This window comes from Lepisosteus platostomus, chromosome 25 (assembly GCF_059453375.1).
Source record: "Lepisosteus platostomus isolate fLepPlt1 chromosome 25, fLepPlt1.hap1, whole genome shotgun sequence".
Lineage (NCBI taxonomy): Eukaryota > Metazoa > Chordata > Actinopteri > Semionotiformes > Lepisosteidae > Lepisosteus > Lepisosteus platostomus.
The window spans coordinates 14,463,893-14,490,514 of record NC_142635.1 but is presented as its reverse complement, the minus strand read 5'-3'; the positions used below and the strand labels follow the sequence as shown (position 1 = coordinate 14,490,514).

General features: G+C 45.7%; 1 protein-coding gene across 4 annotated transcripts in view; it reads right to left on the bottom strand.

Annotated features, from left to right (window-relative positions):
* Positions 1-26,622, bottom strand: part of LOC148641187 (kin of IRRE-like protein 3) — a 185,612-nt gene that overhangs the window by 45,917 nt on the left and 113,073 nt on the right. For all 4 annotated transcript variants that reach the window (XM_088618885.1, XM_088618882.1, XM_088618883.1 and 1 more), the window contains 2 exons: positions 18,253-18,402; positions 13,267-13,416 (listed from right to left, as the gene is read on the bottom strand). In XM_088618885.1, the coding sequence (XP_088475011.1) occupies positions 13,267-13,416; positions 18,253-18,391 (289 nt within the window). In that variant the 5' untranslated portion in view covers positions 18,392-18,402. The remainder of the gene's footprint in view (positions 1-13,266; positions 13,417-18,252; positions 18,403-26,622) is intronic.

Genomic DNA, 26,622 nt, shown 5'->3' with positions numbered 1-26,622 from the left:
CACTTAAAGCTTTCTGTGTTACGTACAGCTCTTTCTGAAGTTTCCGACAGCACCATTTTTATTGCTTTAAAGTTGAAATACAATGACCAGCCTTTTATATTGGACTGAAATATATTGAATAGAAAATAATGAAAGAAAAGATTAATCATTTTGCATTATTTTATAATCATATTATATAGCAAAAGTATGTTAATTATGCAATATAATGCAATATCATATAATGTTATAGTATAATTTAAGACATTAATACAATCAGAGTGTTTTAAATTTGTGTTTTAAAATAAACATAAAAGATTACAGCATTGCAGCATTAGATTTGGAAAGCAGAAGCCAAGCAGTTTTGTCTTACAGTAAATCCTGCCTGACCCCTCGTTCTCTCAAAAGCACAAGACAGAATTGTTCCCATCAATCAGACCAACCCAGAAGATAGATCTGCATTCCACATTTGACTGTAACTGAATTTAAACAGCAGGAAACAAATAGAAAGGAACAAAGATCAACAACGCTGTTAAAACCAGGGTCTGAAAAACACTCGGACAATCAGGCTGGTCGAATTTTCAGATCAGCAGATTTCCTGTTGCAGACAACATCTGCGTTTTCATTCATAAATTCACGACTCCTTACTGCATTTCACGACTGCATTTGCCTCGGACGCAATTGTCTTTTCTATACTACTATACTTTTTCTATACTTATTAGTATTCCGCTAATGTGGTTGATGTGCTTCTGTGTTGAGAAAGCACATACTGTACTTTGACTAAACCAGACTGCATACTCTTTGTAGAAATGTAAACCCTTTTCATCTCCAAACACACAAGTTGTTTACTGTATATGGCAATTTGCTGTGTGCTAACAATTTGAGCGTTATCAAACCGTGCTCATGGATATCCCGTCTGATTTACACACTGCACAATTATGAACAATCTTCACTGCATGCACAGGGAGCTTTGTTGTTATAGTTCTGTATGACATGACTCTCGTCACACCCCGACCAATTTCTAAACCCATTAAATCCATGTGGTTTGTTATCGACTCATCCAGAGAGAATCTTGCTTCCTGGGATTCCATTATTACAGACTCTGTGCAGGAGATGGGCTGAAATTCCACAGACTCAGGGAGCTGATCACCTTCAATGTATCATTTCTACTGATTGCAAGATCGTTACTGCCCCTTAATAGGGCACAGGGTAGCACCGCGACTCACCGACCCTTCTCATGTTCTACCGCTGCCTGCTGTGCTTCCAGAATTGCCTGGGTCTCCTCTTACTGTCTAATCTCTGTGCTTTACAATTCCTCACTAAGGTGGGGGTCCATGGCGCTGCTGCTTTAAACAGGCATATGTGGACGTGCACACTGGAAAGGCAAAATTAAGCAAATTGCATTGACTGAAATGGGGCCGGCAGGACTCCTGGAACATTGTTAAGTGTGCTTTGTGCATGTAGGCAAGCATGCGCCTGCAGCCACTGGGCTGGGGAGTTGTAATCCCATCAACTGAGATGAGCACTGGTGGCCCCAAGCTATTTTTTTTTTTTTTTTTTGCTGAGAGAAGCGGAGAAACAAAAGATTCAGAAGCCATTTTTCTCATCAAAACCGCATTTGAGGTGGATGTGTCTGAAATGGGTTTAGCGATACCGAGGGGGGATGACTGGAGACGTGGTGGAAACGGTGTTCAGTCGGCGACAGAGCCACAGCCTGCCCGCTCCATCAGCGAGGACGTGACTGGAGGAAATGTACTGAGCCGTACAGCCCCTGACGCTTAATATGTCTGCTGTATCTGAGCATCTCTCTGTTCTGCGGCAGCTTTGATGATCCGTCAAAAAATGTCTTTTTCAATTCTTTAAAGCAAAAATAAATTAATAAGGCTTTTTTCTACCAAAGAGGGATGGTTAGTGTGGCATTTCCTTTCAATTTGTCTTTTCCAAGAAAAAGCCAGCGAGCTTTCAAACGTTCTCTCCACCTCTCTAAGTAAGCAGCTCTTTTCATCCACAAAAGAGCCGCAGCCTTGTGGAAGGAACCATTTCCCAAGAGAACGTCGAGGTACTGCTTCGTGATGGACACCGATAAAATCCCAAAAGCAGCAGGTCCTAAGAAATGCAAAGCCTGTCCTAGCTTTGAGTGTAAATTTGTTCAAAAAATGTCACAGCTGCTAGAAAGCGTACAGCATTTGCAGTAATAACTGCACAAATGCAACTGTCAGATATGAAATTAATGCACAAAACAGCAAGTACAATATAGTGAGATTGACAGGTTTAATTTCATGTGCTGCCTGACTTCCTGTTGCTTTGCATTTGTCATATTTTCCTGGCCTATCTCTCCGTGTGCCATGGCTCTATTCATTTTCTCACTTCTCTCCTCGTTCACCACACACTTCAGCTGTCATGGGGTAAAACAGGGGAGGGGGGTAAAGCACAAAATAATAAAAGAAAATGCAGGTGTACCCTGCTTAAATTTGCTTATTTGCACATGTTGCTGCAGTACTTACACCACCACTGGGCTCCTGTTGCCCAGTGCTTACTGAAAACGTTGCTCTGACGATTAAGAAGTCTTAAGGGAGCTTTCGGCACAACTACTTTACATCACATCGTAAACACTGTGTCTTATGTTCATTTTCAATGTATGTTACCACACTATCACATCACCGTGCGACACCAGACAGTACCACACAAATATGTGCAGTGCATAAGTTTTTTTTAACAGTGCAATTCTTTTCTATTGTTCGTGTGAAACAATGGTAGGCATCAGTGTGCTAATCACTACAGGAAAACAACTGCCAAGCTCGAAGAACGTCACACTACAGGGTATTGCACAGCCAAGCTCAAACACAATAGGATTATGATTTTTTTTACTCTTATAGGGTACGAATGTATTTCCTTATCAGTGTTTTCTTTTATTTTGTACAGATAAATGTATTAAAAAATGAATAGGAGTACAAAAATGCTTCCCAGGCAACAGGGTGGACTACATTTCCAAGTCCCAAAACCTACATTAACAGCCCCCCGTTACATGAATCCTTTTGGGGAAAGTCGATCCGTGATCCGACGATTTGCTACACGTGGCACTTCTGAAGAATGCATCTCACATGTGTACTGGGTTTTACCCACACCTACAGTACGTACTGTGCCGCCTGTGGCAGCGGGAGATGTCCGAGGAGTGGCGTCTGGAAACACTGTGACCGACAGGGAGTCCCCCTGCCCCGTGGGACTGCCAGGAAGTGCACAGGCCGCACAACTACCAGCTGCAGCTCTCCGGCTTCACCGAATCCCCCCGCGTCTCCTCCCTGACAGGCTGCAGTCCGCAGGGAACGGGCCCACTCCACTGATTTACAATCCACGTTTTTGATAAATAGCAGCGCCCTGCATTGGTAAAGTGCTCTTTGCCTCCAGGGAAGCCCCAAAGCAATTTACAGACATGATGGGACCCAGTTCACCCATCAGTGAAACGAGGCTCTACCTGGGTGATGCGTGGCAGCCAATGGGCACCAGCAGCCCCACTGCGTAGCAGTGCAGGAGGATAATCGGTATCCTGCTTCACCAGTCGGACTGAAGAGGAAACTGAGGCAAGCCAGAAGGAGCAAGACCATACTTATGGACAGTATCTCCAAAGACCCAGCAGTCAGGACCTCGACTCATGTCCCACCCAAAGGGCTGCATCTTCTACAGTGCGCACTGGCTGGAAAGAAGAGCAGCACCTACTGGTCCACCAACACATGCAGCAGGAACTGGTTGTCCAGGAAGGACTCCTATCCTGGTACTGAGCAGGCCCAGCTCAAGATCTGACAATACTAGGCTACAAGGTGATGTAGAAGGTGTTCACAAAACAAAAACCTTCACCGGATTTCCAGAAGTCACCATGAAATGAACTGCAGTAACAGAGAATACAGCCAAACAATACAGATAATAGTTGACAAACGGCATCGAACAATTTCCATTCTGCAGTTCTGGTTTCGGTATTCTACTGGCAGCGCTGATTTCCTGACTGGAGCATGAGTCTCTGGGCTCTAACCACGTCACCAATCATCATTACGGGTCTGTTTGCAAACTCGGCAGACCCTAATGGTTTCAAATTAGCGCTTTGCTGCAGCCACTCGATAGCTTTCTCAGGAGCTGGTCAGCGGTTCAGATTGATTGCTCTGCCTTAATTACAGGTTTGCTTTCCCGAAACCCTTTTCATTCAAGCTGCGGCTGTTTTCTCCTCCCCCCCTTTTATACATCTCTTCTCATTATTTTTTTCTCATATTTATGGGACCTTTACATAAGGCGCAAAGTAATTCTGTATTCAGAGAGGGAAAATTGAGATCATAAGCACCCACTTAAAAAACGAGCTCCAAGGGGAGAGTGACACACCCCAATAATGGAAGCGAATCCTTTCTGAGATTTTCAGTGCCCTTTTGCCAGAATTGCTTTTGAAGTGGATTAATCCACTTTTTCACGGCTTCCCTCGCTCCATTACATGACAAAAGTCTGTCTCCCAACAACCCCTTTGAAAAACCAGGGACAGAGTCTGAAAGACATCTGCCTTTCCCGCCAGTGATATTCTAGCACGTTTGTGCGTTTGTGAAGACAGGTTAGCAAATCAAGGGAGTTTGTGTGAAGAGAGTTGTCCAGCAGAGACGACTTGCTTGTTTCACACATTGCCGTTGGTAAGTACCTTTAACAGCAACAATTGACACAGAGCTTTTCATCTGAAAGCATTTTGCAAACGTTCAAGTATTCAGAATCGTCTAAGTTCAGAAACACGGGACACAAATGGAAACTAAGCACTATTAAGTTCCTTTAATACTGAGAACAGGTGGCACTTTTTAACACAGAGACTTGTGGGAGTCTGGAACGTGCTACCCATCCACGTGGTGTTAAAGCGGATACCATCACTTCTTCCAAAAATTAGCCGGATGAGATCCTTAGATCAACTACCAGCAACTGAATGAGCTAGCTAGATGGAGCAAACGGCCTCCCCTCATTCATTCATTCATTCATTCATTCTCGCATTCTTATATCAGAGGGTCCCCTTACCATTCACCCCTGAAGTATAGCGTATAGCCAACTGGGCGATGCCTGCCAGCCACCCACTTCACAGGACATCAGGTGCAGAAGCGAGAAAGTGCTTCACTAGTTGAATTTAGAGAGATGTCAGGTGCAGCCCCAGAATGTAAACCAGATGACAGCCGTAGTCCAGAGGATTTATGGGATCTTTCAATTACCAAACTTTACGGAGCTCTATTTTAAAGACTCATCTAAAGGATTGCATCCCTGCTCACCAAACTGATACTGGTTTGGAGATTGTTGTCCAGAGGGAAGGATGCTGCCTGGTCGTGGAGCAATACCATTAACAATGGCAAACTGCTATCCCATCCCAGCACTAATCAGACCCAGCCTTGATCAGCTTCCCAGATCCAATGAGACGGGTCTACAGCATGGTAATCTTTAAACCTCTCTGTCTCCCATGGTCTATAATTTTCAAAAACTGTCCACATTACATCTTTCTTAACACATTCTCTTTGTTTAAATTCTGCACAGCCATTCTCCTATAAATGTCATATGGTTTTACACCTTCAGTAGGCAAAAAAACTCATCACCTCTCATTGCTCTGCAATGGTGCACTCATCTAGCTTGCAGCCATCCTTACAGCAAGACTACTACTAGCACAAAGAGTTGTTTCTCCGATATTACACACAACACAAATTGCAGAACGCATGCCTACAGCATCAGCACTCCTCCCACAAGTCACTCTAAAGCCAAGACCACTGCAGATAACTTGATCAATGTCGAATCTACTGTGCTTTATATTTGAATACATTTTGTAGCCACTTTTAGTGAAGCAAGACCTGAGTATTCAGCAAAGGCCATCTGTCATAGGTTACACCACCTCCTGTGTACAGAGAAGAGGTCGCAAACTGGAAACTGGAAGCGAAGCAGACGCCTGCATGGGAGATAATGTTTTGGTCTACATCTCTACTTGGGCGTGAGGAGGCTTTTTCAAAACCTGCCTGTGATGACAGAAGCAGAAGAGAAGCCTGTGCCCAGTTCCGTCAGCCAGAAACGGACATTTCCTTTAAAAAAGAGTTCAGATCGCGTGACAGGAACGTAAAGATCTAAAAAAAGAACATCTGAGCTGCTTGACCTTAAAACCGTGCGAAGCAATTAAAACTTAGAAACTTAAGTAGCATTCAACGAATGTGATTACATGTTGCTTGCTGTTATCTAGCGTTCCTACTATGTATGTCGTGAGGTCAGGAATGCTATGAAGAGAAACAGCAAAGAAGAAAAACAGGGCAACCTTACCGAGACTTATTCCACGACCTGTAATTAGACTAGCATTACAATATAATGTGAAGTGTCATAGTAACTGGAAAAATGTGGAGGATGAGATTGCTAATGCAATTGCTGGCGTGATCATTAACGCAGGCTGGCAACCGCCGCCTTGCAAATTTGCAGACGATGAATGAGAGAACTTTTCAGAAAGGGGAGGGTTGACGATGGCGCTGCCCCCCCCGATGCCACGTCGCCCTCCTCAAGAAACCCTGCCCAACCAATCCACACCAACCACCTTACAGCCAATTTGAGTGGAGTGTCCAGAAGAGCGCTATATACTGTAAGTTCAAGCAATTATTATTATTATTATTATTATCATCACCCGCGAGGGCTGATGCCACCTCCCCTATCATGACAGATGGATCCCGAAAAGATGTGCAAAGGGCTGAGACAAGAGACTTCCAACACTGTCGGGATGCACCTGCTGGAGCTCCGAACCATCCTCCGCGGAGGATGGATGTCTTGTTAATTTTATCTGGATTTGTTGTTCCTCACGTTTGCTTCTACAGTAAATACAAATTTATCCGAGACACCTGTACAGACCTACAGTATAGTCTAGCACAAATCAATTCCAAGGATCTATTCTTCACATGAGAGAAAACACCCAAAATACCTCACAATGGATCCTGTTTCAGATCGCAAACTACATAAAATAAAAAGAAATGACCAAATAAGAGAAACGATGTTTTCTATTTTTCCTAAAACTATACGAGAAATCAAAACATGCTAATAAGTTCCAGTACGGGGCTACCAAACTGTGTTGAACTTCTCTGTCAACCAACACCGTAACCGATGTGCTGTGCTTTCTCTTACCGGAGAGGTTCAGATCAGCAACTGGGGAAGACACCATTTATCTGCTGTGAGAAGCAGTTGCTGCAGCTCTTTGACCACTTGTTCGTGCTAGTGCAGTCTAAAAGGCCATTCTGCAACTGCTTATTAAAAATATTTTAAAAAGAACCTGCAACTAGGAGTCACAGAAAGCCTCTAACACCTGTAAATAGGCTCACTGGGTGTTATGTCATGAGATTAGCAGTGAATGGTTGAATTCCACATTCTCACATGGGTTTAATTTAGTGGCAGAGCTTGAAAATGGTGAAAGGAGTAGAGTTTGAGAGAGGCTTCTTATTTGGTGATAAAACCTGGAACAGCTGTAGAATAAGGTCCAATGTAATTTACTCTGCCACCCACGCTGAGATTATGTGTTAATTAAGATCCCTGGGACCTCTCTGGCCAAATGCGGAGTTTGTCATAGTACGTAATTTATTTTGGTCGATGCACAAATGGTAAAACACTCAGAAGAGAGTGAAGTTTCTGGTAGCTAATCTCACCTCAAAAAAAGCCTCTCACTCTTATCAAAGACCTGTAGTTCACTTTTTTTTTTTATTTCCACATCTTTTTGGGTATTCGTGCAGATTAAAAAAAAAACAAAAAACAAACCTCCCTGATGGCAGAATTTCCTGAAAGTAATAAGTACAAAAAAATCTTGTGGTTTGGCTCCCATCTCAAATCTCAAATGCAATCACTCGCTATTGTTTCAGGCTCACGGTCAAAACTCTTTATCCTTGATTCTTGCATCAGCAAGAAGCTTCATTTAAGGAACTCGAAGGCGTCCTTCAAGTGATAGTATAACTCAAATAAGGGGCTCTGAAAAGAGTAAAAGATTTCATTTTCAACTGATAAGATCTTGGCTCCAGTGAAAGACAGAGAGGTTTAAAGATACTTAGGAGAAAATTATTTTTCAGACTCGAGCAAGTGCTCTGACTGGCCTGAAACAGTATCAAACCATTTTTCAATTTTCAGAGGACAGCAGCTGCCAACCCGCACAGACTTTTTAAAGACAGCATTTAGTCTTCGGAAAAGCACTGCGGTATTACCAAATTAAAGAAGGAGTAGACATTTGTTGCGCGGAAAGCGTGCGGCAGCATGTGATAAAAATAATGGCATGTTGTATCAGAGAGCCCATCAATCACCTGAGCAACAGAAGAAAAAAATGCATTGTGCGGGTGCCCTGTATACAACTGCTATCAATATTTGTCTGTGGCAGTGAAACCAACTCATTTCATTTGGTTTCTGTTTCTTGAGTAGGGGAGCTTACACTGTACACAATAAAGAAACTTCGGAATGAAATGTGCCTAAGGATAAACACACCTTCGCACAATAAAATACCCTTCCAATAAAGATTCTCAAGGAAATGAAGCGCTGTCTTTTGCTCTGCGTTTTTAAAATACAGAACCTGCTATTGCGACCTTCGCCTTCGTGGAGAAAAGCCACAGAGCTCATGATGAACTGAATGAACTTGACTGTTGAAAGATCAGAACTTTAAAGCTTAGAGATGATTTCAAACGGACCGTTATAATCAGGGCAGCACGCTGGCAGGGAATCTAGCGCAGCTGCTTCGGAGCTTTGGGGTCCTGGGTTTGCTTTCGGCCTGGGGCACCTTCTGAGTGAACTCTGCATGTTCTCGCAGTGTCCAGGTGGGTTTTCTCCAGCTGCTCCAGGTGCAAAGACATGCTGTCCTGGTTAATCGGCACCTCTAAGTGACTCCCCGCATGCAGACGTGAGTGAATGCCTACCCATGCGATGGACTGCCGTCCAGTACAGAGAATCTAGCTGCCTTAGGCCCTGAGCCTGCCAGGTTAAGCTTAGCTTCAGTAGGACCCTCTAAAGATAAAGCAGTTACTGAACATGGATGCCTGAAACATTACCATTTTCCTAAAATAAAAGACATCAAGCTCAGGAGCTCTTTTCTAACAAATGCACTTGTGGAAACGGGGGAAAAAGCAAACCACGAGTGAGGTTTATAAGAAAATATTGGACTGATAAAGAAAAACAGGTCTGTATTTTAAACCTTTATGCAAGAAACCTCAAGCTAAACCCTCCCTGGTCCTCATTTACTAATTTCGTTTTTACTTTAAGGCAAAAGCTGATCTTGAAAGAAAAACAGACATACTTTTCGATGCTTTCCAACTATCTAATAACAAAAATATTTCTTATTGACTGATTCTGAATCTTCACTTACAGAGAAACAATCAGGTACAGTATGTACTATGATCCTTCTTGAGCACTTCTTTAAAGCAGAATTTCACCTCGGTCTACGTCAGTACCACCAGGGTATGGTGGGTATTAACAAAAAAAACCTGCCAGGCTTGCAAAGTGCAGCAAATTATTAAAAGAATAGCAACCCTGCACGTGTGCTTAATAACTCGTCGAATATCAAACAAGGAAGATCAATAGAAGCTGTATCTGCAGAGACAGGGTCTGCTGTAGGAACAGCGGGTGCCCGTGTTCAAGGTAAATGTTAAGAATATTGGAAAGTGGGGAAAAAAATAAACCTTAAACCTTAATAAACCAAAGTAGTCCCAGGTCCATTAAAATCCAGGGGTGACCTTTTCAAAGCCATTTCTCTGTAACAAACCACCTGGACCTGCAGGGAAGTGTGCAGGCTTTCTACCTCGCTTAAGGGGATTTCCAGGCATATAATTAGCCTCTGGGGTCTCCTCTTGTACCCGCATACTCTTGGAGCTCATGTTTCATTCAGCAGCTGGGGCTGAGGAGGCTCCTGCTCTTTGCTACTTAACTCGGTGGGGTTCGAAGGTCAGGAGGCCACCCTAAGAGTATGGCTTCATCCTTTCTACGAGAGGCAGCGCGGGTAGGCTTTCAGGTTTAAATTCGGCTCCCGAGTTACTCTTGCTCCTCCTTCTGTTAAATGATATTCACATGACTCTTCTGCAGTGCACTCACGTACGGTAAAGGCTCTTAAGCTACTGTCCGCTGTGAAGCGACAGTAGGTCAGCCCTGATAATAGAAAGCCCCATTTACTTACCTAGTTTAAGTAAAAGGCAGACCAGGCTACCTAAAGTATTGTGTATAGCACCTCATTCTGAGTGTGCGGTGTGATTAGCTTTACACCTCGCACGGATTTACTAAAAGTTCAGAGGAAACAATGAGTGTTGTTTTTTTCTGGGGGTCTTAAAACCTATTGGATCCTAAACAATATTCTATAGCTGCCGGATTGAATGACTGCACGGCCTGGAGTGAATCCCGGCGAAGACGCAAAAGGAACATGAGCGAGTGGAAGGAGACTGTCGGCCCACACCACTGGGGCCGGATCTCGGCACGGTGTGTGCTGGGGGGTGCTCGGCCTTGCGAGAAAGGATGTGATGTAGGAATTGGGGGCACGGGGGGAGGGCGGAGGGGGACCGGGGCAGAACTCATACCAAAGCCACCGCAGCAACAGATGTTATTTCCCTGAAATACTACAAAGGAGACAATAAAAATACAACAACACAAAGTGCCACTTAGCAGGAGCAACTGCTCCTGTGAAAAACCTTCTAATTCCCCATGGGAACCTCCACGTGCGAAGCATTATGTACCCCTCTATAAGGTACTGCGCAATGCATCATGTACACGCTTGTGTTAAATCGGAGGTCTATTTATATGTAAAATACATACTCTTTATTGTTACCTTCTCTTATTTACTTATCTTTCCTTACTGCAAATCGCCAAGGATCTGAGAGGTATTGACTGCAGCTAGTGCCGAGGGAGTGAGCGAGGACGTGCCTGTCATCGTTGTGAATTGGCCCGTCCTTTTCCTTTATTGCTTTGTTTTGCAAGACAATCCTTAATAAACAATGTTTTAAAAAAAAGCGTGCGAGCAGACGGGATCTGTAGAGGACAAGCAGGATGTCTCAAGAGTCGGCAGTGTCTTGGCAGTGCTGACGGAGCTGCCTGTCCGGCACGATGTCCCCACAGTGGGGTGAGGCGGTCCAGGGGCGACCGAGACTCTCCGCCTTTATTACCCTGCTGCTCCCATCAGTGTGCTGATCTGTCTCCCGTTTCAGAAGTAAGCCAGTTAGCCCGAGATTAAATGCGGAGATAATGGTATCTTAGGAAGACCGCAATTTGTCTTCCCCCCAACAGGAACGAAAAATAAAAACAAATTGTCCTGTAGTTATTGATAATTAATCATTTTAATGGAACATCAGCAACAGACCTCTCTGCTTGCTCTTAAATGGCTGGATAGGGGCTGTAGATGAGTGTAACTAATGCAGTTAGCAGAGAGGAAAGTAATGAACTGACACATCACCTATTAATTCACTTAGATAAAAAAGCCCTTTAGGTTTAAAATAAACAGGTAAATGAATAATTATAATCGCCACAGAATGCCTTTTGCATATCAACCTGCGCCATGTCAGCTGTGATACGGGAGTCAATTTATTTCTAAACGTAAGTAATGGATTGCTACCTTCGAATAAGAACAAACAACACAGTAAACAAAATTAAAAGTTATGTCCAACGTTTTACAATGAATTGCCCCTCGTAAAGTGCAATTTCCAAGACTAGGATATTTTCTTATTTTGAATCCAGGTACTGGAACCCTGGAAAAGAAAACAAGGGAGGAAAACGAAAAAATAAAATCTCCATTCTCCAATCTTTAAAAATACAAAAAAGGTTATCAATTAATTATCATTTCCAAGAAGCGTTTCGCAATGAAAGATGTTGGGTTCTAATTTGTCTTCTCTTTTTCTCCCCGTCTGCTGCTTCCCCACCTTACAGATCATTAGCTTCACTTTTCATTAGGGGAGATCAATAACGCAGCACAGCCCCTTGACGCAGCAATGCCACGCTCCAGCTCGCTCACACTCGCCCCCACTCACGTCACCCCCCGCCTTCCCACCACAGCTGGAGAGGAGCGAGGAGAGAGGGGAGAGGGGAGAGGGGAGAGGGGAGAGGAGTGAGGGGAGAGAGGAGAGGGGAGTGAGGGGAGAGAGGAGAGAGGGGAGAGGGGAGAGGGGAGTGAGGAGTGAGGGGAGGAGAGAGGAGAGGGGAGCGAGGAGCGAGGAGAGAGGGGAGAGGGGAGTGAGGGGAGAGGAGTGAGGGGAGAGGGGAGAGAGGAGAGGGGAGAGGGGAGAGGAGTGAGGGGAGAGGGGAGAGAGGAGTGAGGGGAGAGGAAAGAGAGAGGAGCGAGAGGGGAGAGGGAGCAAGGAGAGAGGGGAGAGGAAAGAGAGGAGTGAGGGGAGAGGGGAGCGAGGAGAGAGGAAAGAAGGGATAGAGGGTAGAGGAAAGAGAGAGGAATGATGGGAGAGAGGAGAGAGGAGTGAGGGGAGAGGGGTGAAGGGAGAGAAGCGAAGGCAGAGGGGAGGAGAGGGGAGCAAGGAGAAGGGCCAAAACACAGAAAAGTGGAAGCAAGAAGTGGAAACGGGGAAGAATGATACCAACTGTGTCTTCCCTTTTTATTACCCCCCTCCCCCGGATGTTTCAGGGGAATAATCAGCTGTCTTCAGCAAAAGCAATAAACAGTCATGTTTGATTAAGAAAAATACACAGGAAACAACTTTATCAGAGCTTTATTATAAAGGCAGATTTCGGATGAACATCTCATGTGACAGAAGTTGCTAACAAGCACTCGAGGGGGTATTGAAAGGCTAAGAATGACCTGCGGTTATAACATCTGATTGACAGACAACAATGAGGAAATCGTTATAATGCAGTGGGTCGCCACAAAAACAATTCACAGACGTCGCAATGCAGCTTCATTTATTGTTAAAAGGCTGTAAATGGGTTTTGATTGGAAAAGGGTTTTGTGAGTTGGAGCACCATTCCACCCTGTCAAGCTGGTTTTACCCTTTCTTGTTACCCTAGGCATGGAAACAAGGCTTGGAGACCTTAGAGTCTTCGTCCATGCAGTACCAGCGCTGCTGGGGAGGGTTTTGTGCGACTGTTAAGACATGCAAGTTGTTTAAAAGGACCACAAACGCACGTCAGCTGTTAACAGTCACACTTCCTTGCGGAATTTATCATGACGTTTCCATTTTTCTGAAAATCAGTGTTCGCGACCGACAGGGTCCTGGCACCGGCGCGGTGCGGCCGTTCAACGCGGACGGACGCGCACCGCAGATCAACGAGGACGGCCAGGTCGGGCGGCCCTACGGCGGGAGACTCGCTCGCGCCGCCACTTACCCAGCACCGTCAGCCTGGCGGGGCGCGACCTCATGGCGGCCTGGATGGCCTGGCACTCGAACACGGCGTCGTCCATCAGCTCCGCCCTCTGGATGCGCAGGTGGTGCTCCCCGGCGCTGTGGTCGCCCACGACGGAGTACCGCGGATACCCTAGGACAGGTGGGAGAGGAGTCGCCATCAGCCCTTCGGTTCCGCCGGCACCCACACTGGAAAATTCGCGCGCGCCTAGAGCCTCTCTGCAGCCACTCAGGAGACCCGAGTCTCCTCACTGGTCCCCTGCGCTGGAAGAAGGCACTGCCGAGCAGGACTGGTATCAGCATGCAGCCCTGTGTCTTCCACAGATGTTAGAGGAAGGGAAGGGCAGGAACTAAAAACCGCAAAACTCCCCTGGACTATTGTGCCACTGACACGCCTGTTGCAGGATTTTATATTTAAATTAGCAGCGAACGATAAATTACACTCCGGGGGTATAAACAACAAAAACTGGCTAAATAAATAATGTAGACAGAATGACGTTAAAGAGGGTGAGAAAGAAGCTATAAACAATATTAGCTTGGTAACAAACCTTTACTTGTAGCCACAAAAAAAAGGCAGTAATTTCATTACTGCTACAACCGAATGAGACAGGAATGCTTCAAATGGGTGTTGGTAATACAATAGCACATGATTTACAGTTTAATAACACAGAGTGGTGCTTTCAGAAGGGCTGTCTGCTTTACTGCTTGACTAAAACGCCCAGGCTCTGAAGCCTGGCCAATTCCGGTTAGCAGAAGTTGTGCGTCGCTGGCGTGAGCAGGCGGGACATTTCCTTTCCTGCCGACGTTCCAAGCTCTCCAGCTCCACGTCGGAGAATTTTCATACTTTCCAAGGTGATGTGATTTTGACTTCAGCAGTGCTTTCCAGGCTAAGTGACTTCTTTAACATGATGTTTTACAATTGAAACATGTACATGTTCAGGACATTCAATGCATCCCATCAACTTTCAACTCACAGCAAGTCCATCAACTCTCTGAACCAATACTGTTTCTTTCTAAGACTTTGCACAGTAGGATACAGATGACTTAAGATAAAGTATAGTATTTACAAGTAATTTTAAATAATATAATAAAAATATTCAGTATATAATAAATTATATTAAATATATTACATTGTTATTCTAAAATATAAAAATAGCACTTAATAAACTCCTACCTGTGCCCACTATGTCCAGTATTCATGACCATTCAGAAAGAGTTGTTTTAGATCCGAATACTCTCTGCTCTCCTCTTGTATGGGTATACTGTTCCACTCGGCCCAACGTACTTACCAAAGAAGTCAATATACCCTCAAGAGATGTTTTTTTTCCCACTTTGATCAAAAAGCCTTAAAGACTGATGTCTACCTGAATTATCTTTATAGATTCAGCCTGTGTTCAATTGCTTTTATGTTCTCTAGTCCACCCATTAGGCCAGAGCGTTCCAGAACTTCAATTAGCGTCCATGGCATCATTGAATCCTATTCACTTTTAATAGGCCATGAAGTACCACTCATCTGCCCATTGAGGGAAGGATTACTGCCCATAACAGCACTCAATATTTCATTTCTCTACAAAGTGCTTTTAATTTTGTTTCAAGGTAACGTGGAAAAAAAAACTGGGAAAATCTGTAAACATGTCCCCTGAGGCTCCTCGTTTATCTCATTAAATGCTCTGGGGAAAACAGATGGAGAAACGAGGAGATCTCTTCTTCAGTATCTTATTCAGATTAAATTTCCAATATATAGAGTATTGGGAGGAGGTGGAGTAAGTCATTAAAAATGCTTTTGCTTGATTGAATTGCACACAGGTTCTGAAAGGTCAGACTTTGGTTAAAGAAAGGAAAGATCAAACATAACTGCACGCAGTAAATAACATTAATGAACATTGATTTTGTATAAAATGCCATGGTTTATTTTGCCACTGAGAGATCAATTCTCTCTCTGCACCATCTATAACCATTGATACCCAGCTGGGGCCCAGTTCGTTTTACATTAGAGGGGAGCCTATTAACACTAAGAATCCACTCTGTGCAGCTAAACCTAACGGAAAACAAGCACACCATTGGTCATTCAACCATTAGCATTCAGAATGCCCTCAAAGCCCAGACACATGTATTGTAATAGTACTCTCAGCATATCAATTCAAGCCATTCTGTAGAGTTTTATACAGAAAGTCTCTAGTAAATCATTGCAATTTCCAATTCAGTAAACGATCAATATGTCAAAGCATGAGGTTGAAATGCAGGGCCTTTAAAATAAATAAGCACAGAAGTGTGATTAACTTCAAAAACAGAAACATCTTTGTTCCCTTATATACAACATAATTCTCACATTCTTATTCTCAACCCATGGAGTATTTGAAACGAATGGACAAATAAAAAAATACATGCTGACATCACACTATTTCTAAGACGGACTCCAAGACCTGGAGAGTAATTTTGCAACTATATACAGTATGTCAATTAAGCCAGTTTCTCTAACTATTAACATGTTTAATTTGCAAGTCGACCCAGTGGAACGCTGAGCTCTTTGCTGGAAGAATAATGAACAGAAACCAATACTTCAACACGACACAAGAGGCGGGGGATTGAGTCTCGGAGAAATAGTCAACACAAATGCAAGCTTTGCGCGGGAGAGCTGGAGCTCCAGGAGGTATTAAATAAAACCCCTTTGGACCTTAATGAATTCCTAAAGACACCGTATGTCACTGGGAGCAAATGATGTAAAATGGTCCCATTAAAGGTAATGAATCCATCAAAGGATGAATGGATTAGTCGTTATGGTGGATCAATAGCATGGAAATGGTATTGAATAGTATCACGGACAGTGATTTATTCCACCGTAGAAAAGTGCAGGCATCCTACTGACACGTCAGTGGAGAGAAATGGGAAGAAAGGCTGTCAGGAGTGGTACTTAACTCTAGGATGCTAAAGTGGGTGGAAGACCAGTGTCAGGGAATGGAACTGAATGTCAATTATCAGTGCGCTGTTTTATACAGGGGTGCTGTGAAAGTGGCATTTTCTCTGCCACTCATTAGCGTCTTCACCAGGGCCAAGCAAACCTGCCGGCCACTCGTACAGAAACAGAGACTTAGGACTCAGGCTGCAGACTCGCGTGAAAACGCACAACCGGGATTTCAGAGCGTGCAATGGAACGGGTACTTGCATCAGCTTGCCACTAAGGGAACATGACATAAAATGGGCTGTGTTATTTAGTTTATGGTATTCCGATGGGCTAAAAGTTAAAATCTACATTTTACATTTTGTTTCTGGAAACGGCCCATACCCCAACCTCACCAGTAGTTAACTTCCGACATCCCCTGCAGCTGCAGTGACTTTTAATTTTCTTACACAGATTTGTTCCCTCCATATACAGTAATATCAGAAAGGCGTTTATTCACCATTTGTGCAATTCGTTCATAAAACATGGTATATTAAAAGTACTAAAGCAAGAAACCAGGAAATACAGCACTAACTGTAAAGATTATTCTTACAACAATTCTAACTTTGACTCTTTGTATCACACTGCTGTGACAGCGCCAGAAGCCGTACATACAGATACGGCAGGCGACGAATGAAAGCCTGCAAAAGCTCGCCTCATGCCCGATGTTTCATTCGGAGAAGCAGAAGCAGCATGTGAGCACCAACAAACACACACACACACACAAACACACACAAACACACACAAACACACACAAACACACACACGCCGCCCTTACACACGCCACTCGCTTTACCACCGAGGAGTGTGTTTAAACGTCACGCGGGCCAGACATTCAGGAGTGTTTACTGCTATTAGCGGGCCGCGGTTCAGCGTCTCGCTTGGCCTGATGGATGCTGGCAGGGTGATCGAACGGCTTTAATGGGACGCCAGCGCCCTCAGAGGCCTAATTAGAGTGTAGCTATCCAAGAGGACGTGTTGCGCAGGAGAAGCAGAGCGTGGCACCGTGGGCTCGGGGGAGCAGCGCCGCCCTCTCCCCCAGCTCTCCAGGATGGATTTTTAAGGACACCGATGCAAAAGGGGGAAAACGGTTCGGACCGGGGGCCACACTCCCTGCTCCCCAGAGATCCCACCCCCCGCACGCGCTCATTCTACTCCCCCTGTCACGACGACATTGCAATGGTTAACTCTCACACCGGGGGAGGGGGGGGGTTAATGGATTTTGTAATGACTAATTCACCAACTCCCCCCCCCCTGCCCTCCCCCCAAGACGGAAACCTCTTGTTTCTGCCATTGTAATGCTCACATGGGGGGGAAACAAAGACATTCAAAATGCACTTTTACCGTCAGTTCAGGGCAACAGATGTTCAAATTAAATCACGTCAGCTTTCAAATCTGTGTTTATTTTTTGCACAGCTACTAGTTTAAAACGCAGTAAATATTTATGTGCTTGGGTGATAAAAGACAGAGATGCTTTATACAGATATTTATCATGCTCTATGAATATGGATTAGATGCCACTATCTGGGGGAATCTGTGGGCTACAGCACTGACAGCACAGCAGCAAGTGCTAGTCCAAATTAAACAATCAAGGTAATTATATGAGCAGCATAGTTTGAAGCTTTCATTTCAAATCTATTTACTCTCTAAAAGCCCCTTAAAACTTGAAAATGTGTTGTGTCGATGCATCCCTTTGCAACAGAGGTGGCACATGTCCTGCTTGATGTTTGCTGCAATGAGTAAGAACCTGGTTTTCAGCTTAGATGCTTTATAACCCCTTCAAGCAAACGCTTTTGAAAACCCTCTCATCCCGACTGGACTCTGCAAGTCCATCAAACTGCATTAGTGGTGCCAATTGTGATTTGATCACCCTGGCAATATAAATGTCACGGGCTCTTGCTGCTTTATGACTGTTTGCTGCTTTTTTTTCTTCTTTACATGGATTCTAAAAGTCAAGGAGAAGAGGGCAAGGCTTTGCAGACCCCCTTTGTCTAAGGCGAGGACAGGCGGAAGGGAGAGGAAGCAGCTCACCTGACAGGTCCCTGCCCACCCCCAGCGCGAGGCCGTCCTTGATCCAGAGCACGATGCCATGGTAACCGGGGATGGCGCAGTGCAGGGTCACCGGCTGCCCGGCGACGACCACCAGGTCCTGCGGCTGCTGGGCAAACATGGCGAGCACTCCTGAAAGAGAGGGAGGAGAGCAGAGGGGCCTGTCAGGGACACAGGCGTGGGCCATGCGCACCTTGCAGGACCTCCGAGCAGAGGGGCAGATCTCGTCGACACCTCCTAAAACCACGGCCGACAGATGGAGACCACCCCCCACCCCCACCCAGTAACTCTTGAGCTTAGCTACGCGTTGTGCGGTTTCTTTGTCAGAACTAGAAGCCTGCAAATTCTTTGCTCAACCGCTCAAAATCATGAAATGTCATGATCGGGCCATTTTCCCACTGCTGCTTCCAATCCAAGGTCACAGGGGTGCCGGTGCCCAAACTGGCAGGCAACGGGCACAAGGCAGGGTACACCCTGCTTGGAGTGCCAGTCCATGAAGATGGCATACACTCACACCAGGGCCAGTTTTCCCAGAAGCCTATTAACCTACCAGCAAGTCTCCAGAGCAATCAGAGGAAACCCATGCAAACGCAGGACAATGAGCAAACTCGACAAAGACAGCATCCCAGAGTAGGAGTTGAACTCGGAGTCCCAGTACTGTGAGGCAGCAATGCTAGCCGCTGACATACAGGTAAACTGCATCTACATACAAGATCACACACGCACACATTTCATCGGGCTGAGGTTGCCATACAAACAGTATACTTCCAATACAGTTCCCATGTTGAAGATCACAATCCTTTCTTTCAGATCAACACTAAAAGCATGGAACCTTTAACAATTCCGTGATGGGAAGCTAAAGGAATAGCACTTTCCATCTCCATCTCAACAGCAGACAGGACACATAAAGGACTGGAAACAGACAGACATTTCTGTCAAACTATGGTTTTGCTTCTGAAAAGGTGCGTTTCTCTTTACTTCTCAGGTCTGAGGCACACTGCGGCTTGAGACTAGAGCTGCTGACCTGAGTGTGAGGCTAATCCGTCTGTCTCCTCACACCCCCCAGCGCATACACATCAATAGATCCCCCCCCCCCCCCCCCAAATTGTGCTGATGCAGAGCAGCTGTGCCGAGGCAGAAAACGTGATGCCACTGGGCGGGGGGGTGATGGCGGCGGCAGACCCCTCTAAGTGCGGGGGCTCTGAGTGCCTGCTGATGAAACTTATTGGAAGGGGGCTCTTAGGCAGAAGTGTTAGCGACATGGACACAAGCAATGGTAAAAGCTTTTCCACGCTGAAGCGGGTAAATAATCTCTCCCGCACGAAATAAAAAAAAAAACAGCCTAATTGAAGTCCCTTGTCTAGGTTAAAAAAAAAAAATACAAATGCTTTCAAATATAAAGCCATGAAGGCTGATGCTTTATTCCCAACACTGTGCGGATCTTTACTGTGATACGCAGAGCACGAGCACGGTAATGGAGAAAACGACTGCATTCCTGAATTTCCACGGTATGGTTTTCAACAGCAGTGTTATCCCCGGGCAGCCTGACCTCATCCCCTACCAGTCCTCAGAAGCGAGGGGAAAGGTCGCACCTGCTTGGTACCGGGCTGGGAGAGCCCCGAAAAGGAGCTGGTTCTTCTCCACGGACCAGAACTCCCGAACCAGCACCTCCAGCGCGCTGACCTGTGGCCCTGCGCTGCGGGAGGTGGCACGCTTCCCGACGAGACGTCGCTGTTATCCGGGGCTCAATTACGCAGTGAGCTTGTACAACTCGACCTCCCGGAGTATCCCCCTAGACTTCGACTGATGAAGCCATTTATCACTTCCCCACCCGTCCAGCGGTACGGAGGCGTGCTGTGCGCTGCCCAGGCAGACGCTGTTCTCCAGCAGTGGGGAGAAGTGTCCTGTCCTATAGGTGGAGGCACTGTGGGGTCCTGAAGGATGGGAAGGGTGCAAGTAAGAAGATTACAGTACAGCCAACAACGTTTTTTCATTCTTCTTTCTTTAGACAGCAGTTACCAAGTTCCCTTAGACCTGAAGAACTATTATGGACCGACTGTTATAAGCGTTCTCAGCATCCACACTTGTTGAGTGGCACGCGGAGCCTGTCCCTTCCATTTCTGGTCCGTTGCTGCATTTTAATGACCAGCATTTCTATGGCTGCCATTACCGGTGGTTCTTTTCATATCTTAATAAAAGGGAGCGGCCAGAAACATAGACGCCCCTTTAAAAATGGCTTCTACTAATGGGAGGTGGAATATGGTAATATGCTGAGTGTTTTTCTTCATTTTTAACATGCTTAAATGGAAGAAAATCCTAACACGGACAACCAACTTTATGTTTACTGCAAGATAACGGATGTGCAATTCTGAGGACAGAGATTAAATAATTCAAACCCCGACCACTTTATTTTAATTCACCTTCTGATTTATTCAAAGCTTTTTAGTTAAGAGCATGCATACATCGGCGTTTATTCTTTCAGACAAAAAAAAAATAATAAGCCGAGCTGTTTAAAATACTACAATGCAGCGCTTTTCCGTTTTGTAGAAATATTACATTAGTGAACAAATCAGTCATCCCTATACTCTAAACCCTGCACAAATTGACTGATGGCTTGTTGAAAGGTGAACGCAGAGTGTATGGATTGATTTATATAGATTTCCCTTTCAGTTCTGACATTATCTCCGTTTGCCCATTATTAAATCAGCATTCCGCCATGCGCAAGCTGAATTTTTAAGCCCGTATTGTGCTATTTATCTTTCTCGTTGTTGGTTTCTCTCGGAATGCTCTGTGGAGCTATCAAGTTGTTTTGTACGACTACTGTATTACCCAGTCCGCTTTGTTGATACCCCACGAGAGGGGCTCGTCTTGAGTGCGCGCTTGTTCCCAGACAAACACGCACGTGCGCTCGAGAAAGACCCACACGATCCTCGCAGAACAAAGGCTCTGTGCGCCAGGAGGTGTTACTGTGAAGATCCGCAAGCGGCAAACCAGGGCCGAGGGATATGCGTTTTCCCCAAAAAGAAACAATCTGGGATCAAGAAGCTCCACCTGTCTTGGGGTGCTTAAATGCTCGAGACACCCAGATATCCACAGAATGAGCACCCCCCGCCCCCCCCCCCCCCCATACACACACTTCCCCCCTGCTTTCTCCCCCCTCAAAAACACCCTTCTCTCCCTTCATGTCAACCCCCTGCTGTCACAGTAACAAATTAGACAGATGATGATTACTTTCTCTAGTGCTGCTTCAGCCTGCCCTCCCCTCGCGTCAGGTCTCCCGCTCTCCTGTAATTATTACCACACAGCCTAGGGTAATTATTTTGATTATCGCTAACGGCTAATTAGAAAAAAAAAAAACAAAAGCCAGCCCTTCATCTGTGAACACAAATATCCGCGCGTCCCCCTTGCCAACACCCTCCCCTGACTGGAGCTTCCTCTATTTCATTTCTCAGACGGAGACCCGCGGCGGAGCCGAGCGCACGCCGCGAACCGCCGGAGAGACGGGGAAACGGACCGGAACTCCCGGATCTCCGCGGGCCCGCGCTCCTCTGCCCGAGGAAGGGATTTCCTCCCACCGGGAGACCCAAGCGGAGGGGGACTCCGCCCAGGAGGGAGGCCGGGCCAAGCGCTGCGCTGCACGGACACGATGACACGGGAACGTGGCCACAACCCGCCGACTCTCTCGTTTGCCGACGGTCTCGGGCTCCGACGGCGCAGCGGCCCTGGTTTGTTTCGTGTTTTATGTGGAACGGACGTTACGAAAACAAACTCTTGATACAGTAGGTGGCCTTACTGAACTGTCTATTTGTTCTTGTATCAAAAGCACGGACCACACAAACGCAATCCCGCGGTCTTCCGGACGTCTCGGGTCTGCGCTCCAAACCAGCGGTGTGCTTCTCTCAAAGGCGTTAGTGGGCCGTTCTCGCGCCTTTACCACTCGTTGCTCGGAACGAGGAACAAGAAAACCCCAAAAGACCTCCGAAAAGATGGCTTTCGCTGCCCCCCCAAGAGCGAGAGGACTGTGCAAACGCTTGCATCACCAAGGAAAGCTGACCAGTCAAATCGAGTGGGGCTTAGTCATCTGCGATTCACCCTCTCAGATGGCGGCAGACATATGTAGGATACCAGGAGACAGACACGCGCAGGGGAGCGTGTGTGTGTGTGTTGTTCGGGGGGGGGGGTTACTTCTTCAGATGCCGAGGCAGGAGAAGGTCTGGCGAACGCGCCCCGGCTGGATCACGGGGGCTGTTCGCACACGCGCCCGTCCCATCTGCCTCGCTCACACACTCCGGGGGGCAGTGAGGCCCCGGTCGGCAGCAGGGCCCGCCGGCCCCCTCGCTCCCCTCCTCACGCCGGCGCAGCCCCGAGTGAATCAGAGCGTTGCGCTCAACCAAGTGAAAACAACAGGTTTGTCCCCCTCCCTCCCGTCAGCCATGAGGAATGGGTCGATAACACCAGATGATCAGAAGTCAGAACAAAACAACCGCGCGAGCCATGCAGCTGGAAAACGAGAAAGGAGGAGAAAAAAACAAACAAAAACAAAACATCTCCTTTAGAGCATCAGGCTCCATACAAGCAGGGACTGTAAACCAGGTATTGTTGATTCTGTTGTAGCTCAGGTGCTGGCAGGCTGATCTGCAGAAATCCCTTTTAACAACGCTTTATTAGCCTCACTAATGGCAAAGGAGAATGGTCCCTGAAAATGTCTAGACAAAGCAATATGCTTCGAGAGAGAGGCGGTGGGCAAGGGAGATTGGAGAGCTGGGTTGAAATAAAGCAGCTATGTAGTAGGCCTACTCATCAGGCACACATGATTCTGCACCTGAACACCACCAGTTCTGTTTGTAATTTCAGATAACCTGAAGGTGCTTTATCTAATAGCGCCAACTCGTCGAGTGTGCGTCTGTAGGGGGGTAAGCTGTTTAGTTTAGTAATTACCTGAATCTCTCCAATCTTCCACTGTGCCAGAGCGTGCACGCGCGTGTGATGTTTGTGTGCACTGTGAGCAGCCGGCTTAGTTTGTGGATAATCTTTATCCTACCAGTATGCTGTGGATGTGGGGGACGTGATTGTGTTTAGATTATAGATGACTGATTGGATTTTTTTTTTTCTGCTAGTTTTCAGCTGCCGAAGAGTGTGCAGCAGTATTTGCTTTAAGAATATCCTGTCCCAGCTGCAGGACACTGATGAGTACAAGTAGGTGAAGGTGGCTTTGCGTCTGGTAAGAGATACAGCAACTGGGACCTGTCCATTCATGCACTTTTAGAGTGGAGCCGTGCAATTTAAATCAGGACAGAGACTGCTCATAACGCAGGATCCCATAGGGCAAACGATAATTAAGGAGGGAGAGTTATTAGCTTGTTCTCTATTTGTTTTTGTCAGTAATGATTAAACAAAACCTCTGCAATCAAAATCTTATATGATGCCGGAAGACAAAACTAAAATTGAACCACAAGAACTTGTTGCTTGTTTACCGCCAGCACAGCGTTTCCATCCTCATCAGGACCAACAGCACAAATGGCTTCTGTTTCAACAGTCCGATCCCATTTGTCAAGATGATTGACTCAGAAAGCACAAAGAACTGACTGCTATCAACCAATAAAGGATAAGACAATACAGTAACAATTAAGAGCTTTAATTAATTTTAATTAATCAAAATGAATCGTCTTGTTCTCTGTGATTTGCAGAACCCCTACGACCCCTGATGGCACCAGTTCAGAAGAAGGTTTTGAAACCTAAACTCCTCCCATGGTCTTCCCCCCTGAAATAAACGCCCCTTCCCCACTGCAGCTCGTCTGCGTGGTGACCCCTCTCTGACACGGGCATCTGCTGGAGCCTCTGTCCCAAAGTCACGCTTCGCTCCTCAGGCCACAACCCCGTCCGTTTTCACCCCGAGTTTCGCTCTCCCCATCGCACGCCGGCGCCACCTGAACCCGACAACTGTTCTACTCATCGCCCCAGACGCCAGCACCCTCCCCGACGTGCTCTCCCTCGGAACGGCACGGGCTGTGGACATCTAGCCAGGCAATGCGGGGAGGAGAAGAAGCTGCCCGTCTCTTTGATAAAACACATCACACAGCGGAAGGGTGGAACAGTGTCTCGCTCTGTGCCCACGGTAATTCCTGATTATGCTTTCTGAAGTGATACAGTGAAAATGAAGAGCGAGATGTGTGTGTGTGTGTGTGTGTGTGTGCGCATTGGAAAGGGGGTGCACAGCATGGCAAATGGACATAATAATACCTCCCAGAAAAGAAATGCTGCATGTTGCCTTTCCATTACTTCTATTTCGCCCAGAGTAATTTGTTTATCAGTCAACTGAACCCACTTTCCAAGACTTAAGATATTTGCATACGGTACAACCTGCTGGCAATGCTGCTGTTCGCTGTTAAGACTCCAATCTTCGAGCACTCTGCCAATCAGCTTTGAAATTACCATTAAAACCGCGCATCCACTTGAGCTGGCATGTTTACTAATCAGCTATTCTGCAGCAGAATGCAGATATATTTCATTCCGTTTCATAATCACAGCATATTATTCTGATATATCCTGCATTTACATTTGTGTGCAAGTTTCAATGAAATGCATCAGTAAGTGGTCCCAACAGAGCTGGTAGGTTTTCCATGTTTCTGATCGGATGCCGTTAAGGTGGTCCTGGTCCCCCCAGAGCTGCTCCATTCCTCTGCCATTGGTGGGGCAGTGGATCTGAAACTGTGCTCCATCCTTTCAGGCAAGCAAACTCCCTGGGAAGCCTCCTTCACTTTTCAACTTTGACACGGAAGAAGGCATTTTGGCACCAAATGCAAATAAGATTTAATTTTAAAGGATTCTATATTGAACCTATTCTATTCTATTTTGAACCAAAATCTATATTGGTTCATATTGCACTTGAAACAGCCAAAACTGCACAGCTCTGCATGAGAAATACCCTGCAGGTTAACTGAAGCACAATAACTGTTTTTTTTTTATAATCCTGTAGCAGCTAGTGACTGAGCCGAGCGTGGTTAAAATGGACAGTTTAAAAATGGAAATTGCATCTTTCAATTCAAGATTTAGAGTCAAATTAATGTATTAAACTCTGATGCCACCTGCACAAAAGCAGCTTGAGTTATTTGAGTATATAATATTGGTTACAGAACTCCCGCGGTTCAGTTAATCCATGCCTGAGGACCTAAATAAACACAAACCCAAGCAATATGGATTACCTTATCTAATCTGATCTCCACCTAATTGAATTCTGCCTATTGGGATGACCTGTTCTCTGGATCAATCTGTGCTTTCTATCTTTCTGCCTATAGATCCGTATCTAACTGTTTATCTCTGGCTCTTCTATCAGCTTATCTTCCTATACATCAATTTGGTTCACTAATTCTCATTGCTTTGGCCTGACAGACTCTGCACACTTATCTCTTCACTTCAGCATAGACACACTGCAGCACTGATTACTAACAGGCTTCAAATGAACTGCGGTAATTGTGATGTAAAACCCACAAGGCAAGAGTCACCGGCGTCTATAAAAATGAAGGAACATCCCCTTGAGATATGAATAGATTTCAAACAATAAAAAGGACAGACTTCTATGTTGGCGTATGTACAGTACTGTATGTCACATCTATTTTACTGTCTACAATTACAAGAACACAAGGGGCCCGAAACAGAGGAAACAGAGGCTTTCATGCAAGCCAACACAGATTCACGGAAGGGTTTCATAGAGATTAAAGGAAGATTTCTGACTTGCATTAAAGCGAAAATCTGAATTTGTTACTCTGATAGTACATTTAACTTTAAAAAACACCCATTATTGACACAGACCCAAAAACAACAGGCATGTGGTTTCACAAATCAAAGAAATCAATTCAAGCCAATGCTATAAGCGCTCATCACACTGGCATAAATGGTCATTTACGAACTGTTCCTTCTCAAAACCCCAAGTGTACGGTTTAAACCATCAGTTCGACTAAGGAGGCTGTTAACTGGATGATTCAGACCCACTACGATTCATTCAAAATTACTGGGAGGGTCACTAAAACAACCTGCACTGGAAGGCACTACATCAAACTTCACTAACTTCCTCAAACGAGATTTTTTTTTCCCCCTAGGATGAGGAAGACTAAGAAGCACCGGGCAGAGCTGTGCAACAAGTTGCCTCTGAACTCCAGACAAATCTCCATGTCCATCCTACAAGGAGGTGCCCCGAGGTCGATATCGATCTGGTCCTTTTCGCCATGCCTTCTAACTAATTGCTCAGAGCCCTGACGGAATTTCAGCCCGAAACTGCCTTCTGCCCAAGTCAAGTCAAATTATATTATCAAGCCTTCATGTTGTAATGAGCAAAAGAAGAGGCCCGGAGCTTTA